At 46.0% G+C, this 21046-nt stretch overlaps 1 protein-coding gene across 1 annotated transcript; it reads right to left on the reverse strand.

Moving 5' to 3' along the window:
- Positions 1–5891: 5891 nt before the first annotated feature.
- NDUFAB1 (NADH:ubiquinone oxidoreductase subunit AB1) lies at positions 5892–17040 on the reverse strand. The gene is made up of 5 exons (XM_040257829.1): positions 16805–17040; positions 8678–8800; positions 7857–7944; positions 6835–6934; positions 5892–6056 (listed from the first exon to the last, which is right to left on the reverse strand). Exons 1-4 carry the CDS (start codon positions 16970–16972, stop codon positions 6843–6845), a joined length of 471 nt encoding a protein of 156 aa, XP_040113763.1. The 5' UTR covers positions 16973–17040; the 3' UTR covers positions 5892–6056; positions 6835–6842.
- Between the last annotated feature and the right edge of the window lie 4006 nt (positions 17041–21046).

Genomic DNA, 21046 nt, shown 5'->3' on the forward strand with positions numbered 1-21046 from the left:
TAAGGTTCTGACTGTTTGCGGGTGGGGCTGTGCTCCATGCTGTCTGTGGCCTGATGCCCCTGGGGAATCTTCTGTCTGCATAAAGGGCACTTCTGAACTGTTACTGGAGGCACCTTAAACCGGGTAGGGTGATTGAGCCTCCTCAGACAGAGAATGAGATGAACTCCACTCTGAATATCATACCATATTTTAGGGGGAGACACCTTGGCATTTTCTTAACTGTGGGTAGCTATCAGAACACTCGACAGCAGGGACCCCACAAAACACGGTCATGAGGGCAAGAGGCAAGGACTTCCTGCTTTTGCCCGAAGTGGCCTAACTCATCCTGCTTGTAGGAAGTTGCTGTGCTTCCCACCCCGGAGGCCTCTGCCGACACCGCTGGGCCGTTTTCAGCTGGGATTAACCTCTGCCTTTCCCAGTTTCTCGAGGCTGTTTTTGTTCTGAAGCCTTCTTAGCCTGTCTTATTCTACTGATAGACCCCTCCCTACTCTTCACCTCATTTTATAACTCCTAACTTTCAAGTTTCTTCTATTTTTACCACTTTCCTCTCTATCTCATTGTAATCACTTGCTGTCTTCCCTTTTTTGTACATTTTCAAACCTACAGAAAGTTGAAAAATGCTAGTGACCACTTCGTGCTTTCACGTGGGTTCACCGGTTGTTAAAACGTTAACTCCATTTGCCTTCTCTTCACATGCATACTTTATTTTGCTGAATCATTTGACCGCCTTACAGATGCCATGACATGTTTCGTGTGGATACGTAAGCAGCATCTCCAAAGGGTAAGGCCATTATTACACCTTAGCACCACACGGGTACCTCACCTAAGAAAAAACGAATATCAGTTCAGTAATATCACCTAATATATAGACGATGTGAAATTAGTAATACTAGTTAATACATCTTCTGGAATGATTCTTCGCAATCAATAATTCTTACGTTTCTGAGTCCTGTCTTTTGTTTTAAATATCCTTTTAACTTTGTCGTTGCTAGTGCTCTCCCTTTAAAGAAACCTCCCCTCCATGTGTCTCTAATGAGCATTTGTATCCTGACCCCCTGCTCTCCTTCCCTTCCTGTCTTTGAGTGTTACCCTGTTACCAAGGCTTCTGGAGCTGTGGTTCCGGTGGGGGTCGCAAACTGGCGCCCCCACCTGGCAGAGTCACCTTGTTCTCTGCCCTGCCCTCCCTCCCACATGTGAGACTTGCTGACTGCAGGGATCCGCGACTGAGGACTCGGTTATTGGTGACAAACCCAGTTCATGTGAATTACGCAAGGGGATTGTAACCAGAAAGTCCAGTGTCAGACCTAGGCCTGTGTGGGCCCCCAAGTCACATCGGGCGCCTGACCCTCCAGCTCTCAGCTCTACTTTGTTCTCTGTTGACTCAGCTTCTAGCAGATGCAACCCCGAGGGAAAGAGAAGTGTTTTCTTGCCCAAGAATTCCAGAGTAGAAATACCAGACAGGGCTCTTACTGGCGTGTTACCCAGAGACACAATAACCTTAGCATCCGAGACGTGTTGTTCCCGGTGACTTCAGTTCACTGTGAGTCTGGGGCTTTCAGATGAACACTCCAGACTGTAGAAGACCGCAGCTGTGGCAGGCCACCTGGCAGGCTTTGGGCCTCATGCTCTGCGTCAGGCCAGTTGCTGGGAAAGGACCTTCTGCAGGGCTCCAGCCTCGGTGAAGAATGGGTGCTCCTGAACCCTCTCTCCAGGGTGGGCACGTTGTTTAACATCAGCTCTTGCATTGAGTCTGTCCACTGCCAGGCACCGGGACAGATAAAGTATGTGCATTCCATGGTCACCACTCCATCACCTCTTGTCCACCCCTTTACCCATCGGAGGAAACTTTGAGAAGAGACCTAGCCAAGGTCACATGCCTGTCACAGACTGAGGCTGTGATTCAGAATCCAGATGTGCCTGACCCCAGAGTCTCTGCTCCGAGATGCCAGTCTTATTTTTGAGAATTTAGGAAAGAGCTTGGCTACTTTGTTTTGCTTTCATAATTTTTTTCTTTTTTCTCCCTGGTTTATTTATCTTAAGGGTACTAACATATGTTTGTGAGTTTTTTTTTTAACTTTGAACCTTGATATTTATTGCTTGGCCACCATTTAAAAAATCGAGACAGTAAATAGTACGTGGGCTTGATAGAGAAATCTCAAATGGTAGGTAAGTCTCACGTAGTTCTAGCTCTCCACACCAGCTGTATTCCATCCCGGAAGGAAGCCAAGTTCACTTTAGGCTTAAGCACCAAGAGGCCATCTCATGAGCAGAGGGTCAGTCATTCCCACGTAAATCCCTTATTAGAGTTGGGGTATCCACAGAGGAACGTCAAAGCAGGAGGGAGCAGGTCCAGAGGAGGCACCTCACAAACATACTCCAGCCTAGAGTTCTAGATCATTATCTGTCATCTGTTTGGGTATCCCACAAGTAAATCCAACATCCCAAACTGAAATGATATCCCTTTTTCCTTTTTGGCCACTCCATGTGGCATGCCAGATTTTAGTTCCGATCAGGAACTGAACCCACGTCCCAGTGCAATGGAAGGATGGAGTCTTAACTGGCTAGGCCACCAGGGAAGCCCCTGTATCCCTCTTCAGTCTGACGCTCCTCTCTTCCCTCTTACAGATAGCAGTTCACCCAGGACCAATAGCCCCAAGCCGTGAACTTGAGAGATACCCTAGACTCTCACTTCCTCTGTCATCTGACCACCTGCTATTTTTATCCCCAGAGTATTTTTGCAATCTCTCTTCTCTTTATCCCAACCTCCAAATCTGCATCTTTCTCTTGGGTTCTTCTAGTGCCCAGCACTTTCATACCCTTCAGTTTACCCTTTGCACAGCCAGCTGCCAACCACTTAGCTCGAGTATGGCTGACTGCGTCTGCTCTGGGAAATCCTGCACCTGCTGCCTACAAGTTCCTTAAAAGACAAATGAGGCCCTGCTTCGTGACCTGATCCCAGCCACAGCTTTAACCAGAGGCCACCCCACCCAGGATTTCATCCTCCAGTCATAACCCCGGCCCGAACCAATGGCATTTCACCTCCTGTGCTCACGTGGTGCTGCCGTGGCTCCTGCCCATGCCATGGGGCTGACCCCGGTGGAGCCTTAGGAATACAGCTGAGGCTTCACTGCTTGGGAATGCCTTTCCCAAGCCTCGGCTCCTAATGACCTCCCAGTTTTCACAGATTTCTTACTTTTTACACAACGTGTTTATATTTAGAAAACACTAACAAAAATAAGCCAAGGTATTTCTACCCCGTGGTAATCTAGCATTTTGGTATGTGTCGTATGGAAATAGAATCTTGCTGTTTATAGTCTGTTCTGTGGCTCAGCTGGTAAAGAATCTGCCAGCAATGTGGGAGACCTGGGTTTGATCCCTGGGTTGGGAAGATCCCCTGGAGAAGGAAAAAGGCTACCCACTCCAGTATTCTGGCCTGGAGAATTCCCTGGACTGTATAGTCCATAGGTTTGCAAAGAGTTGGATACGACTGGGTGACTCACTTTCACTTTTAAAATAAAATACCAATTTTTCGTCGTGTAAAACTGTCCCCATTGAACCGACCCCACACTGTGGGATATCCAGCTGAATGCCGTCCATATACTTTGTTACACTCTATCATGTTGTCTTAACAAATTTCAAACAGGATAGTTGACGGGCTGTCACCTAGTCACCATCTGTTAACACTGCTACCGTTTCTTTTTTCTTTATCCTGAACCATTCAAAAGTTACCTACAGGGACTTCCCTGGTGGTCTAGTGGCTAAGACTTCAAGCTCCCCATGCTGGGGGCCCAGGTTCAATACCTGATCAGGGAACTACATCCCACATGCCACAACTAACACCCGGAGCAGCCAGATAAATAAAGTCACCTGCAGACATCTTGCTGCTTCACTTCTAAGTTCTCCTGAGCATAAGGTTAGTTTATTACACAATACTAATTATATGTAAGAAATTTAACATTATCACCTATGTAGAGTCCAGTTGTCCTCAAAATGTCCTGTTTTTTTCCCCAAACCTTTCAAGCTTCACATTTCCCATGAAGTTAACGTGTCTCTGGTCTCCTTAATTTAGTTACCTTGTCCTTTCTGTTCCACGTCACTTTTTTTTTTTTAAAGTCCTACCTTCTGGATTTGTTTCATGATCAGTTGGATGAAGAATACCACAAAGGTGACATGTCCTCTCATGACTTCAGGAGCAGCTCAGTCAATGCTTGGTATCATTGGTGATGCCAAATATGAAACATCACATGGATTTTCACGGTCTCCTTTACCAGATGGTGAGCTTCCAGTGAGCAGACTTTACGCTTGTGACCCAAGGCCCAGCCTGGAGGAGTGCTCCGCAGTGGCCGGCACACCGTAGTTACATTGGGTGCATGAGTGCCCTGGCTGTTCGGAGGAGACAGAACAGCACTGGGCCCAGACGTAGGTCGTGACAGGCCTCCCAGCCGCCCCTTCCCCAAGGGACCTGCCTGCAGCAGACACACTGATCCTCCTGTTTGTTCTGATTGACACACTTTGGAATGCTGTATTTGGCCAGTTTGCTGCCTATGTATAGGGGCACACCGGTTTCTCAAAGAACTTCACAGCAAGTTTTTAGACCAGAAAGGCCTTTGCTGTTTGAACATGCACCCAGATCCTAAATACCACTGTCACCAAATAATGTGTGGGTGTTCCCCGCACCTCTCCCACTGCCTCATTCTGGCTCCTTTAAGACTTAGAACCACCACAGAATGGTTATGAGTGGGCCATTTCACGGCAGGTATGTGGTTAAGATTTTAGCAATCTCTTTAGTGGCAGTACTGCTGACTTCAGCATTTTAGGCAGCAACAAACACATTTGCAATTTTTGGCAAAATGTGTAGTTGCTGAGGGAAATAAAACAGAACATTTACCCCAGATATTAAATTAAGGTACGTTCCAATCAGGAGTCCTGTGCAGCCTATTTTTTTGCCTGTTGGATCTCTAGTGCCTAATAAGCACTCAAACTATTTGTTGAAAAAGAAAGAGGCAGTCCCTTATGTTCCAATTTTGCAGTTTTCCAAGAATATCTTAAGTGCTTAAAAATGTAGCATAGCAATGAATGCTTCCTGTTTACTTAAAAAGGAGGGAAATGTGACTGCTTTCTTGTCTATAGTAGTTCTAAAGTGACACAGGAGGAACTGGCAACACCGGGTACCTCCAGGAGAAGCAGGTGTGTGGCCCAAACCCCACACCAGACTGCAGAGTCCTGTCACCTCGTCCCTCAGCCACGAGATTCTCTGCCAGCTGAGGATCATACAGCCAGTCCCTCCACCTCTGCAACGATGCTACTTCCTACTTAAGTACAAGACTGATCTCCTTCCTCCTGCATACTAGAAGTTCCACTAAAAGTAAACCAAGTATTTTAGGATAGGTCTCTGAAGTTAAGTCTCTAAGAGCTGAGCAGCTGCCTACATCAACTCCAAAGACCTAACACAGTGCTAGGAATAAAAGGAACAGGGTTGTTACTGATATATGACAGACAGACACAAAGTCAAAGTAACCTAGGGGGAAAGAGAACCTTTTATCTTCCCCAAATTACTAAATTACCAAAATTACTAAATGCTATTAATTCAGAAATGGATCCTCAGGACAGGGATGAAAAATTAGTCCCACACACTGGTGTCAGCTGATACGAGGAATAATCAGTAAACTAACGGGGGCACAAAGTATTTTGAGGCAAAACATCATCTTATCACTAATTCATTCCTCATACTGAAGGCGGTCAGAGAGAAACTTATTTCAGGCACTCTGCTGAAAAAGTTATATTTCTGATATCCATGAATACCAATGACAGACTAATCTTTAAAAATGCTAAGCAATGTCAATCTATTAAAAAAAGCACTCTGGACATAAAAAACTGAAGACTCAGAAAAATCTTGGTTTCACAGATTTATTTTCAAAGGGCAAAAACACTTAAGACAATTTAAATACAAGTCTAGACAGAATTACTCTCAAAGTCAGCAATGATGCAGAAATGTGTTCTCACTGCCAGACACTTGCCAGCATCTTCTGAGCCTTCTCTCAGTGAGGAAAAAGGGTCTGGCAAAAGACAAAGTAAATTCAAAAGACAAAGTAAATTCTGGTGTTACTAACTTTAAGTAATAATCTCTGAGGTGCTAAATCCAGGGTAACTAAAGTTACAGACACAAAGAGAATGTTTTATTTTTAAAGTCTGATCACTTATTCTACAGCCTAAAGAACAACAGCTAATATTAAGAGGCTTCTTTACTTCAGGCACTGTATTAGATGACTGACACACACTACAGTTTTACCTTCACAAAAGCCCCAGGCAGGCCCTGTCATACCCCCATTTTACATATGAGGAAACTGAGGCTACGGAGGCTGCACAGTCTGCCCAAGATCCCAGGCTCACAGGACGCGGCAGTGCTGGGTCAGCTCAGGCGTCTGTCGCCGGAGTTCATGCTCCTACCCAGAAGGCCTCTCCTGCCTACTTAGGAGCCAGGCCATCTCAGTTTCCTGGACAGCAGGCTGGACAGGCCTTGGGGTTGGGGGGTAACTGAGGGAGGCAAAGGCCTCCACTTCGGGGTGACCCTGCTCAGTTTTTTCGTACAAGTCTGCTTTTATGAGGAGGGCTGACAGTCCTGACTAGGAATGAACTGCTGTCAATCCCTCTGGAGGAGAAAGATGAACACTAGGGTTGGCCCCCTTGGAGTGGCAGATAACCAGAAGGTACCTGCATTTTATAACTCCTGAAAATCTTGTCAAGCACTTCCATTTTTCCATTTCTTCCGAAGTTTTTATCGAAGAACCATGGAGAGATTAACTCTATGGGAGAACAATAAGCCAAATTGTTTACCTGATATCTTATTCATATACATCCTTCTTATCTGCAATGTAATCTACAATTTCTTGTGGGCACATTAACTTCTCCGCATCTATATCAGGAATCTCAAACCCTGAAAGTGAAATTTACGACAATGCATGAGTGTAGAAAAAGCAAATCCTTTAGAACCGAAAGCATCTAACCCTTCAACAACATGCATAAGCACATCAGAAATGTCCAGCAATCTTGAATCCCATTTGTGAGCCTGTTATGTACCAGATGATGTATTTTTCAGACATAATTTGCATACTAGAAAACGCCCCCGTTTCAAGGGCAGCATTCAATGGTTTTTAGTATATTCACAAGGTTGTGCACCATCACCACTATCTAACTCTAGAATATTTTCACTACCCCAGAAAGAAACCCCGCAGCCCTTCCCGGTACCACCCCTCTAGTTAGGGTGATCTCTGAGGAACTGTAATTAAGTTCTTCTCTGTGGGATGGCATACAAGTCCCTTGGCTTCCATTCAGGCAGTTCACCTCCTAAATGAGCCGTGGAACCTCGTAACAGTCTCATTTGTATAACTAACCATCCCAGACAAGGATAACTTGGGAATGTGCATGGAAACCGCTGCAGGAAACCAAGACGTGTGTATGGGTGTGTGTACAGGCACACATCCTAACCTAGGCACACCTGGCGCTTTTCTAGACATGGACACTTAGGTCTAGCTCACTGGTGGGGAGGTGCTCCAAGCTGTCATCAGCCATCAGGTGAAGGCTACGCCCTTCATCTAGGAGCCCCACCCCAAGAATCTCAGGGCCATGCTCCCCCAGGCCTCTTCTTGTCACTGAGCCCTTGGTACTGCACTGGGCGCTCTGCAGACCTGCTTCCCAAATATTATTAAGTACACTGTCCCTGACGTTTACTTCATCTGATAGTAAGCAGGTGGAGGTGGGGGGTAGCGCACTACAATTGCAAATCCCCATCAGACTCCCAGCATTTCTCTGCATTTAATCCACCTAAATCAAGAACCAAGACCCAGCCTGTGCGTTACCAAATTCGTCCTCCATGGCCATGATAATCTCCACTTGGTCCAAACTGTCTAAGCCCAGGTCTTTCATAAAATGGGAATTTACTGAAAGCTGCAAGAAAAGAACACCAAATGCAAAATTCAGTCTGTGAGAACACTTGCTTCTCAAAATAACTGAATGGTGAAATGTCACTTAATCATTACCAAGAAGTTTTTTTTTATTATAAAGAGGTCATATTTTAAATATCAAGATCCATAACAATTAATAACAATATACTTTTAACCTGTGACAACATACACTTGGTGTGCTTTACATGTTAACTTATTCAACCTTAATTTTGAAATAGTTAGCAATATATATAAAGCTAATGATGAACTGACTTTGTACATTTTACAGTGATCTTTGATCACTGTTCTGAATGACATCTGAGAGTCTGTTTTTCCTTGCTGCCTTACTGACCACCAAGACGCCACACCTTAGAAGTGACGTCCTGCTCAGGAATGGCACAGTGTCTATTATCACCTTGTCTTTAATCCAGACCTCACTATCACTAGACGAATCCTTCAAACAGTATTCACAGTATACGATCAGTTGTGGTTTTTTTAAGATGGTGGGCAATAACAGATCACATAGTACGTGTAATATAAATACATGTACTTGTGTATATATGCCCTTCCACACGCACTGAGAAGTCTCCAGAAACACACCCAAGAAGCCAGGTCAGCTGGCACCTCCCAGAAGAACAGGGTTCCTGGGAGCGATTTTTTGCTTTAGACACTTGGGATATTGTACCATGTGATTAAATACACATTTAAAGAAAAACCATTTAAACCACATCAATTACCTTTTCTGGGTCAATCTTGTCATAGAGTTTCAAGACGTAAAGAACACGGTCCTTGATTCCCTCCAATGTCAAAGGCGGTGCGTCGCTATACTGGCGGCACAGCGGTGTAACTCTGCCTGGAACCTAGAGCAAGGGAAGCGCTGCTGTGGAGCCCAAAATGCCTCTAGAGAAGGCACCGGCTACAGATGTCTTTCACAGAGCTTTCACAGGGCTAGCAAATCCACCTCCAGGGAGGCTCACTGTGGCCACCAGGATGCACAGAGGCCTAATGCAGGGTAGAGTCAGAAGCCATAGCAGTTCAACAGCATAAAAATGGATTTCTTGGGACTTCCCTGGCAGTTCAGTGGTTGGAACTCCATGTTTCCAATGCAAGGTCCTCGAGTTCCATCCTGGGTCAGGGAACTAGGATCCCACACGGTGTGGCCAAAAAAAAGATCTCCTTTCCTCTAAGTCAGGACAGGCACTCTTCTCTCCTCTGGTCAGCCTCCAGGCTTTGGGACATTTGCCCCACTCAGTGAAACTGCCACTAAAATCATCTAGGGTCTGCAGAGGACCCTAAAGCTTCTCACATCTCAAGCAGCCCACTACCCTTTTAATACCCAAGGCAAAATAACTCCTCAAAAGAGCTGTCAGGGTGAACTGACACTGAGAATCACACACCAGAAGTGTCTAATTCGGCCCTGATGGTAATTATAAACTTTGGCCAAGACAAATGAAGCCAGCTATGAACCCAAAGAAGAGGATGATGAGTTCGCACGCATTAGTTCCCAATCTGTTTCCCTTCCAAGTGGGCTTGCCTTGTTGCCACCCACTAAATAATGAGACATTCTGATCTTTGCCATCATTGTGTAATATCTCAAATTTCTGATCTTAGCCCAGTTGGAATTCAACTAGGTATGACAGTCTTGACTGGATTCCTTCACAGAATGTGAAAGGGAGTCCAAGTCACAGATCAGCAGACTTAACGCCATGGAAGGCATGGGGCCAAGAGGGGAAAATGAGACAGCCGTCTGGCAGTTTGTAGTACAGAAGTCTTTAACCTCAACTGGTGTGTTCACCTTCTGAAGTTGATTTTAGGTCTGCAGTTTGGAGTTCTTAGGGGATAGAAATCCATAGGAAGTGGGTTTCCTTTTTGGGATTAAGGTCCTCCAGTCACAAAGGTCTATGAAAAACTGTTAAAACAAACAAACAAACAAAAAACCCAAAACCAAACAACGCTGCCAGGACTTCCCTGCTGGCCCAGCGGTTAAGAATCCACCTGCCAGTGCAGGGGACACAGATTCGATTCCTGGTCCAGGAAGATCCCACATGCCTGAGGGCCACGAAGCCTGTGTGCCACAATTACCGAGCCTTTGCCCTAGAGCTTGAGCTCTGCAACAAGAAGCCACCTCAGTGAGAATGCATTTCAACTAGAGAATAGCCCTTGCCTACCACAACTAGAAGCCTCTGCACAGCAGTAAAGACCCAGTGCAACCAAAATAAAATTAATGTATTTTAAAAAACTGCCGGAGCTTCCCTGATGGCTCAGTGGTAAAGAATCCGCCTGCCAATGCAGGCGTCATCAGTTTGATTCCTGATGCGGGAGGATCCCACATGCACCAAGCAACTAAGCCTGTGCGCATCAACTACTGAGCCTGTGCTCTAGAGCCGGAGAGCCACACTTCCTGAGCCCACGTGCCACAACTACTGACGCCCGAGTGCCCCAGAGCAGCAAGAGAAATCACCGCAATGAGAAGCCCACGCACTGCAACTGAAGAGCAGTCCCTGCTCTCTGCAGCTAAAGGAAAGCCCTCGCAGCAACGGAGACCCAGCACAACCATAAAAATGAATGATTGAAAAACAAAAAAAACTTCCAGTTAACCAAATCAGTACTATCTGTTTAAGAAACACTTATCTTGCAAAAAAGGAAAATCAAGTATTTGAATCAGGTTTAATCAGCAAGCTAAAGAGATCAGAGCACTTGTTCTTTTTGTTTCCATTTATGGTCTCCTTTCCTTTCCGATTACAGCATGTTAAATTAAGGAGACCTCTAAAAAAAAAAAAAAAAAAAAGGAGACCTCTGATCTGGGGATGCCACAGGCCAACTTATCAACAATGACTAGAAAAGGTTTCCAAACCACAAAAAAAAGGGAAGAAGCAAAAAGGACCAAAGAGAAAGAGGGAGAAGACATGAGTTAATACTGGTAATGACAGAAAAGAAATCTGAGGTGGGAGGATCTAACAGAGGCCTCGTATGTGTGCAGCACAGCAAGAAGTGGTATGAGGTGAATTACCGCTGGGAAAGGGTGAGAGACAGGAGGCTGACATGCCCGGCACCCAAGGGAAGAGGCTGGTGAGGGCACTTTCACATGCAGCTACCCAAGTGGCCCACTAGGTGTCAGCATCGACCCCAGCAGCACTGGCAACTGCCTGCAGGGGCCAGGTGGGTTCCCTGTGATTCAGTCAGTTCGGTTCAGTTCAGTCGCTCAGTTGTATCCAACTCTTAGCGACCCCAGGAACCGCAGCACACCAGGCCACCCTGTCCATCAACTCCCGGAGTCCACCCAAACCCATGTCCATCGAGTTGGTGATGCCATCCAACCATCTCATCCTCTGTCGTCCCCTTCTCCTGCCCTCAATCTTTCCCAGCATCAGGGTCTTTTCCAATCAGTCAGCTCTTCACATGAGGAGGCCAAAGTATTGGAGTTTCAGCTTCAGCATCAGTCCTTCCAATGAACACCCAGGGCTGATCTCCTTCAGAATGGACTGGTTGGATCTAAGTGCACTCCAAGGGACTCTCAAGAGTCTTCTCCAACACCACAGTTCAAAAGCATCAATTCTTCGGCGCTCAGCTTTCTTCACAGTCCAACTCTCACATCCATACATGACCACAGGAAAAACCATAGCCTTGACTAGATGGACCTTTGTTGGCAAAGTAATGTCTCTGCTTTTTAATATGCTATCTAGGTTGGTTATAACTTTCCTTCCAAGGAGTAAGCGTCTTTTAATTTCATGGCTGCAGTCACTATCTGCAGTGATTGTGGAGCCCAAAAAATAAAAGTCTGACACTGTTTCCAGTTTCCCCATCTATTTGCCATGAAGTGATGGGACCAGATGCCATGATCTTCGTTTTCCGGATGTTGAGCTTTAAGCCAACTTTTTCACTCTTCTCTTTCACTTTTATCAACAGACTTTTTAGTTCCTCTTCACTTTCTGCCATAAGGGTGGTGTCATCTGCATATCTGAGGTTATTGATTTTTCTCCCAGCAATCTTGATTCCAGCTTGTGCTTCATCCAGCCCAGTGTTTCTCGTGATGTACTCTGAATATAAGTTAAATAAGCAGAGTGACAATATACAGCCTTGACGTATTCCTTTTCCTATCTGGAACCAGTCTGTTATTCCATGTCCAGTTCTAACTGTTGCTTCCTGACCTGCATAAATGAGACTAAGCAGGGCCCCACCTGGAAAGCACAGGCCAGTCTCAAAAGGTGGCTGCAGTGGGCTGTGCAGGAAACAGGAGGGTGTATCACAGGGGAACTCAGGCTCTGGAAGGAGAAAGTATCCCAGTGTTAGCTCTTTGTTACTAGCTGTTTGGCCTTGGGCAAGTTATTTAATCTTGCTATGCCCTAGTTTTCCTTATCTGCTAAGTGACCATAAACAACAAAGGTCTGTCTAGTCAAGGCTATGGTTTTTCCAGTAGTCACACATGGATGTGAGAGTTGGACTAAAATGAAAGCTGAGAGCCAAAGAATTGATGCATTTGAACTGTGGTGTTGGAGAAGACTCTTGAGAGTCCCTGGGACTGCAAGGAGATCCAACCAGTCCATCCTAAAGGAAATCAGTCCTGGTATGCTCATTGGAAGGACTGATGCTAAAGCTGAAACTCCAATACTTTGGCCACCTGATGCGAAGAGCTGACTCATTTGAAAAGACCCTGATGCTAGGAAAGATTGAGGGCAGGAGGAGAAGGGGACGACAGAGGATGAGATGGTTGGATGGCATCACTGACTTGATGGACATGAGTTTGAGTGAACTCCAGGAGTTGGTGATGGACAGGGAGGCCTGGTGTGCTGCAGCTCATGGGGTCGCAAAGAGTCGGACGCGACTGACCAACTGAACTGAACTGAAACAACAGTACCCAAGTTCACAGGATTGTTGAGGTATCAAGGAGATAATGAAACGTAGAGGGGCTTAGAACACTGCCTGGCACATACAGAGTAAGTGTTATTCAGGGCTGTCTAGTAGGCTCAGGCAGAGAAGGCAATGGCACCCCACTCCAGTACTCTCACCTGGAAAATCCCATGGATGGAGGAGCCTGGTGGGCTGCAGTCTATGGGGTCATGAAGAGTCGGACATGACTGAGCGACTTCACTTGCACTTGCACTTTCATGCATTGGAGAAGGAAATGGCAACCCACTCCAGTGTTCCTGCCTGGAGAATGCCAGGATGGGGTAGCCTGGTGGGCTGCTGTCTATGGGGTCGCACAGAGTTGGATCCAACTGAAGCGACTTAGCAGCAGCAGCAGCAGGCTCAGGATGGCAGTGACCTGCCAGTTTGAGAGTGAGGCAGTAGTGTAGCCCAAAGCACTTGATTGAGTCCTTCCCTTCCTAGCCTCTTCACTGATCTCCTATCGGGTTACAGTACTGCCAAGAGCACTTTACATATGCCATCTCCTTTAGAGCTAATTAATAACCCTGTTTTGCAGGTGAGGAAACTGAGACAAAAGCTTAGTTATCTTGCCCCAGGTCTCCCAGAATGGCCTCCTCAAGGGTCTTACTGCCTCTTTTCTGCTGGATCTCAGCCATTAAAAACAGAGTGGACAAGCACTTCTGAAAAGTGTCCCCAACGGCCAACATTGTTTCTGGTGTTAATTATTCTTCCCCAAGGTCTACATTTAACAATTATATGTAACAAAATCACCTCCCTCAGACATCAGAGAAGCCACTGTCTGTAGGAAAAGAATGAGGACCCAACCCTGTGAACCAGCACGAATAAACCTGAGTAGTTTCTATTAATATCCATCTTACCCTGAACTGGGTCCATCTCTGAGGGGAACTCAGAGGAACCTAGGTGGCTTTAAAGACCATCTCTGCAAATTACCCCCTGGACGGCTCTACCCAGGTAGCAGACATCCCACCCTCAGTTTGGTTATAAATTCCTTACCTGTCTCCAAAACACGTGCTTGCAGACCTCCATTCCTTCTCCGCCCCTGGGGCTCTAGCCGGAAACCTCAAAGCCAGCCTCCACTCTCCCCATGCTCTCACCATCATGTTTACTGGGTCACCCACCTAAGTGGGGGGGAAGGTCTCAAATGTTCCTTCAACAAATTGCGTTAATTACTCCCTGTGACCCAGACAGAGAACATCCATATTCCTCAGTGGGTGAATGAGCACATACAGCACCCTTCAATGTACCTGTCTTCCCACCTCAATTTAGGTCTCTCCCTTTCACAGGCACAGGAAGGGCAACACTAAGTAATTGCTGGGCTCATCCTGGCCTCTGCATGTGCCACTACATCCACCCCCACTGCATGAGAAGCCGCTGCCTTCAGGACCATCCTCAGTGGGGTTTCCATCGATCCACTCTTCTTCTGCACTGCACACACACCTGTCCTCAAACGGCAATGCCCTGCCTTTACCTATTACCTGCCTGGCTCAGCAGCCTTTGAGCTTTACCTTATGTGCCAAGCACGGTGCAGTGGGCTGGATCCACAAAGATAAATAAAGACACCTACCCTTGGAGAAGCCTATGGTCTAATGGAAAACACTAATCCAAACAGATCATTTCAATTATAACAAAAATGTGGCAAGGGCCATGACAGGTATTTGTAGGTTGCTTCAGTAACAGAAGTTGTCATTCAATCCTTGAGAGCCAATGAGGGTAGAGATACGAGACTTGGGAATGAATGACGTTGTCAGATCACAGCCCCAAGTCCATCACCACCACACGTGTCAGTCTGGTTCCAGTACCAGGAACAGCTGAGCTTTCCCTGCACAAGAACTTTTTGGAAATTCTCTGTACTCTGGCTGCCTGTCTAGATTCAGGGCTCTGGGTCAAGTATAAGACTTCAGGGTCCCATTTTAGGCCACTACATCTTTTTTTTTTGGTACATTCTATTTTATATTGTTGTTATTTTTATACCCAGGAAAGCTGCTTCGGCTCCTTTTTTCAGGGGAAAAAAATTAGAATATAAATGAATAACTAGTTGTTCCAGGGTCTGCACAGTGGATGGATTTGAGGAGGGAAAAGCTGACAAAACAGAATAGGTAGAATGAGCAAAGGTTCAGATGAAATGAACAAAGGCTGGAGGCAGAAGTTTGGGGTGACTGGCATACGAGCGGTAAGAGAAACCAAGAGAGCAAAGAGATGGGTGAGGGAGACTGTGTGGCAAGTGATCTCTTCACCTTACCAACATTTAATGATTTGGTAGAGAAAGTTCCCAACAAGGTGGAACCAGAGATGAACCAAGGGAAAATAATGTCAGAAACCACCTAGGGAAAACCGCACAGCAGGGACTAAGCTGGCAAGGTTAACATAGCTGCCACGTGTCCAATGAAGACATGAATTGATGTCTTTCTTTTGTATGCATCTCTGTATTTCTCAACTGCTAGCATAAGGCCTGGCACACAGTCCCTCAATATCTTTGAAGGAACAAGTATTTACTCTCCAGTTTAATCCAAAAAGGATACAAGGTAGGTAAATGGGAGCACTTAGTCAAAATCACTCTGTAAGCATAAAGAAAATGGCTGCTCTGCTGTGTATGTAAACCCAGCAGAGGTAGTGGAACCTCTCTGAGAACCTTGCAATTCAAGGCACGGTCCAAGAAGCAGCAGCAGGATCTTCTGGAAGGCCACTGGAAATGAAGACTCTCAGGCCCCTTTCCAGAACCTATATTTTAACACAAGTGAGCAGAACGCACAATCAAGTTTGAAGAGCAATGCTCCAAGAATAAGGAATTATCACTTTGCCTCTTAGCCTGACACTGAAGTTGGTCTCAGGAACAAAACGGTAACTATATACACTACTCTTTTAACTTCAAGGTGACACTTTTAACTTTTTGATTCACTGACAGGACAATCCCCATGGATGAATTTACTACACTGTCAGTAAATCTTAACACTGGCTGCACATAAGAATCACTGACAACTTTTGAAAATAGATGACCACGTTGGACTGCTAGAGATTTTAATTGATTTGGCCTGGGCATTCTTAGGTTTTATTCTAATACCTTAGTGGAGGTTGAAACCACAATTACATGAAGTCCTAGAGTTTGAAAAGGGCATTCTCTACTTAACTTTGGGAATCTATCTACCCTTAAGACAATAGTTCTTAACCCTGTTGCACTTCAGAGTCACCGGGGGAATTTACAGAGCACACATCAGTGCCTCATCACAGAGGTAAATCAGATGGGTGGGGGGCCCACGAGGAACATACTTATTTTTAAGCTACCCAGGTGATTTGAATGTGCAACTAAGGTTGAGAGTCATTAACATAAGGAGAAATTCAGTCTCTAAAAGGTTTCATCAGATTTTAAAAAAACTTAAAAACTAACTTGCTTCCTATCCTTATTTGCAGGAGACCCCAAAACAGGCAAAAGGTGCCACAGAGAGAAACCTGGGGAGAGAACTGCTGTGGAGAAGGCTGTAGGGCGGCGTGTCTTCCTCTTTGCATCCAGTCATTAGTTTTTCCCTAGAAAGCCATCACGGTATTTATCATTATCATTACGACTAACGGCGACCGGTATTTTTGAGAGCTTACCAAGCACGGCGCTCGGCATTCCACCAGTATGATCTCCTCTACACCTCGTTGGAACTGCACAAGGTAGAGTTTTACGATTCAGACTAAGGGTGGGCGACGGTACCTGGTTTGTCCAAAGTTCTGGTCAGAGGCAAGCTGCATTCGAACCCAGGGGTGTTTGACTCCAGCTCTGTGCTCTTGTTCACAATCTCTAGGTCACCCGAGTGCCGGCAGGGGTCAACCAAGCACCATTAGGCAGTGGGAGAGGGAGCGAGCAGGTGTCCCCTGGTCATCCCCACCAACAGGAGCCACAGTGGCCGCGGCCCCGCTGCCTGGCCCCTCCCTCCCACCCCGAGTGGGCCCGACGCCGGACCCCAGCCAAGGCCCCCCACAAAGTCACCGCCAGTCACCTGCGCGAGCACCAAGGCCGGCAGCGGAGCCCCAGGCCTCGTCCGGGTCTCCGCGGCGAAGAGGGTAGTGCTGAGCGGCCGGGCCGAGGCTAGCGTGGGGAGCCTGGGCAGCGGCGCGAAGGCCGTGGGAAGTCGGCGGACACAGGCGCAAAGGACACGAGCCGCCATGGCTACGCCGACCCAGGATGCACTGCGCCGCGCCCTCGGGTTCAGTATCCCCTTGCGATCTGCGCAGGCGACGCACAGAGCGGCGGCTGTGGGGAGCGGCTGGCAGTGGCGGCCCCTGGCGGCTCCTGGCTGCACTGCGCCATCGGGGCGGGCGGCCCTGCAGTCCAGGTCCAGAGGCGAATAGATGCTAGAGCCAGAGCTAACATGGTGTAAATATTGTCTTTCCCCAAACACTCATCACTGACACAAGAAAGGAACTTATTTTTACTTATTCTCTGAAAGTTAAAGTTTTGATGTCGGTGATTCTGATAGGGGCAAAGGGACAAAGTAGGTGATTAAATAGTTAATCCCACTAGAGGATTCTAAGTAGAAAAATATGGTAAACCCCTGTAAGTTAATGATCACTCAAAAAAGCAGGCTTTCTCAACAGCAAAACCAAACAGGCTTGCTTAGCAACAAAACCATGCAGAAGCAGCAGCAGACATACCCCGAAACAATAAAATAATGGGTGCATGAGACCTACCTCCTGCCCATTGAGTTCAGCAAGTTAATGACCCCTCGGTCATGCTCTCTGCCCAGGTTAAAAACAATAATTTACAGAAAGCTAACATGTCAAAGTAAAGACCCTCATTGTACTGAGATCTGAAATATTCCCATAGTGCCTTAACAGTCCTGGCTTGACCCTGTAGGGAAGAAAACTCCCTTGCCCAACCTGGAGGAGCTGATGATAGAAGCATGATGTCTACCCAAGAATGAGGAAGAAAGTGGTCTCTTACCCAGCCCCGATTTTCCCTTTGATTATAAAACTGTAGCCCACTAAGTTCTCAGGGTGCGGCATCTCTCACCTGCTGGATTGTAAGCCTCACTAGCGTCCTAGTCTAATAAATCACTTATCTATCACTTTGCCTCTCACTGGAGTCTTTCTGAGCAGAGACATAAAGGACTGTTATACCTTTATGGAGCCACCTGAAACGACACCAAATGGTTCCAATTCTTCCATATTAAGTTTATTGAATAGGTCAAACTCAGCATAAAAGAAGAATGTGAGTCATGTAAATGTATAAATAAGACTAATAAATGTGGGACAATAAAAATCATATACATATTTAAAAACTTGACAGTGTGTAAATTATATAGCTCACAGAAATGGGAACATGGGAGTAAGCTGGAGAGTGCTAATTCATTCATATTTTTTCAGCAGGGAAATCGAAGCCTTTGAACAATGGCTTCAAACTCAGAATACTGCCTGGATGAACACTCCAATCATGCCTTCAGTTTACTTGTTTCATTTTACTTTCATTAAATCCAAGTAAAATAAAATGCCCTGCCTTGTAATTTCTATTTATGTATTCATGAAAATATCAATAATCTGTTATGTGCTAGTTGTTGAGGCTACATCAGTGAGCAAACCAGACTGCCAATCTATTTTCAGATAGATTGGACAGATATAGAATAAACAAGAAAAAAATATAACACCCCCCCCCAAAAAAAAAAACCCTCCAGGAAGTAGTGATAAGTACAATGAAGACCAATAAAGCAGAGAAGGGGGTAGTGGGGGCTATGAGAGGTGTGCTGTTTTCGATAGGGTGGTCCTTGAAGGCCTCTCTTTGGAGGTGACACTTGAGCCAAGACTTTCATCAGTCAGGAGGATGGAAAAGAAACCCTTGGGAGTCACCCTGCTGTTGCTGATGCCAATCAGTCCCTGTGGCTGTGCTCGTGGTCCACCCCAGGCTTCTCCTGCATCCTGTTTTCAACACCACCACTTCACTGCTTATTAAGCAATAGTATCACCTCTTTGGAATTGTCAGTGAATAAACGGCCAAGCTCCATATCGAGTAGCAGACTTTCATTTATGCAGAAAACTGACAGGCACCTGACTGGAGTCCTAGGACTAGGGCCAATAAGATCTGCTTAAGTCACCAGTGACACCCTAGCCTCTTATTGTGCCTTCCTGGCCATGCTCTGTGGCAGACCCACGGGACAGACCTATGATGGTCTCAGAAGAGGGAGCAGTCGTGAAGACCTCTATTCCTACCAAGTCCACATATAAGACCCTCTCTTCCCATAACCTCTCTGTATTTCTGTGTTACATTTGATTCTTCTGGTCAAACACAACAAATTACCTCATTTATGTTTTTAACTTTTTATTTTCTATTGGGGTATAGCCAATTAACAGTGTTGTGATAGTTTCAGGTGCACAGCAAAGGAACTCAGCCATATACATAGATGTATCCATTCTCTCCCAAACTCCCCTCCCATCCAGACTGCCCAATAACATTGAGTGGAGTTCCACGTGCTATACAGTAGGTCCTTGTTGGTTATCCATTTTAAATATAGCAGAATCACCTCTTATTTAAATGACATATTTTGGGAGAGCTACTTTTCCTTCAGCAAACAAAGAGAAAAATGTCCACCAAGACAGTCCATAGGGTAAGGGGTTCATTATTGAGACTGAATCCTTAGCAGCTGGGGAAGACTTAAGAGAGCACCAGTGTTCTTCAGGAGCACTTCCATCAAAGAGGTATGAACACAGACTGTCAGCTTCCTGCACACATCACCCACCCGGCCCACCAGTCAGCCCTCCCTCTGCTCCACACATCTGTACTACCGTCACATCCCCTCCTGGATCCCCTGGCAACTTATACCACCAATTCTCTCTTCTCCCCGCTATCTTCAACCTTTCCTTCCCTTCTAGCTCTTTCTCGTGAGCCCCTAAACATGCCACAGTTCCTCCCCACCTAAAAACAAGGCCAGAGGCTTCCTCCAGTGACCTTTCAGTTCAGTTCAGTTCAGTCACTCAGTTGTGTCCAACTCTTTGCGACCCCATGAATCGCAGCACGCCAGGCCTCCCTGTCCATCACCATCTCCCGGAGTTCACTCAGACTCACATCTATCGAGTCCGTGATGCCATCCAGCTATCTCATCCTCGGTCGTCCCCTTCTCCTCCTGCCCCCAATCCCTCCCAGCATCAGAGTCTTTTCCAATGAGTCAACTCTTCGCACGAGGTGGTCAAAGTACTGGAGTTTCAGCTTTAGCATCATTCCTTCCAAAGAAATCCCAGGGCTGATCTCCTTTAGGATGGACTGGTTGGATCTCCTTGCAGTCCAAGGGACTCTCAAGAGTCTTCTCCAATACTACACTTCAAAACCATCAATTCTTCAGCACTCTGCCTTCTTCACAGCCCAACTCTCACATCCATACATGACCACAGGAAAAACCATAGCCTTGACTAGACGGACCTTAGTCGGCAAAGTAATGTCTCTGCTTTTGAATATGCTATCTAGGTTGGTCATAACTTTCCTTCCAGGGAGTAAGTGTCTTTTAATTTCATGGCTGCAGTCACCATCTGCAGTGATTTTGGAGCCCAGAAAAATAAAATCAGCCACTGTTTCCCCATCTATTTGCCATGAAGTGATGGGACCAGAAGCCATAATCTTAGTTTTCTGAATGTTGAGCTTTAAGTCAACTTTTTCACTCTCCACTTTCACTTTCATCAAGAAGCTTTTGAGTTCCTCTTCACTTTCTGCCATAAGGGTGGTGTCATCTGCATATCTGAGGTTACTGATATTTCTCCCTGCAATCTTGATTCCAGCTTGTGCTTCTTCCAGCCCAGCGTTTCTCATGATGTACTCTGCATAGAAGTTAAATAAGCAGGATGACAATATATATCCTTGATGCACTCCTTTTCCTACTTGGATCCAGTCTGTTGTTCCATGTCCAGTTCTAACTGTTGCTTCCTGACCTGCATATAGGTTTCTCAAGAGGCAGGTTAGGTGGTCTGGTATTCCCATCTCGGCAGGTCAGGTGGTCTGGTATTCCCATCTCTTTCAGAATTTTCCAGTTTATTGTGATCCACAGTCAAAGGCTTTGGCATAGCCAATAAAGCAGAAATAGATGTTTTTCTGGAACTCTCTTGTTTTTCCCATGATCCAGCAGATGTTGGCAATTTGATCTCTGGTTCCTCTGCCTTTTCTAAAACCAGCTTGAACATCGGGAAGTTCACAGTTCTTCATTGCTAAAGTCCGGCTTGGAGAATTTTGAGCATTACTTTACTAGCATGTGCTGCTACTGCTG

This window comes from Oryx dammah, unplaced genomic scaffold (assembly GCF_014754425.2).
Source record: "Oryx dammah isolate SB20612 unplaced genomic scaffold, SCBI_Odam_1.1 HiC_scaffold_2, whole genome shotgun sequence".
NCBI lineage: Eukaryota > Metazoa > Chordata > Mammalia > Artiodactyla > Bovidae > Oryx > Oryx dammah.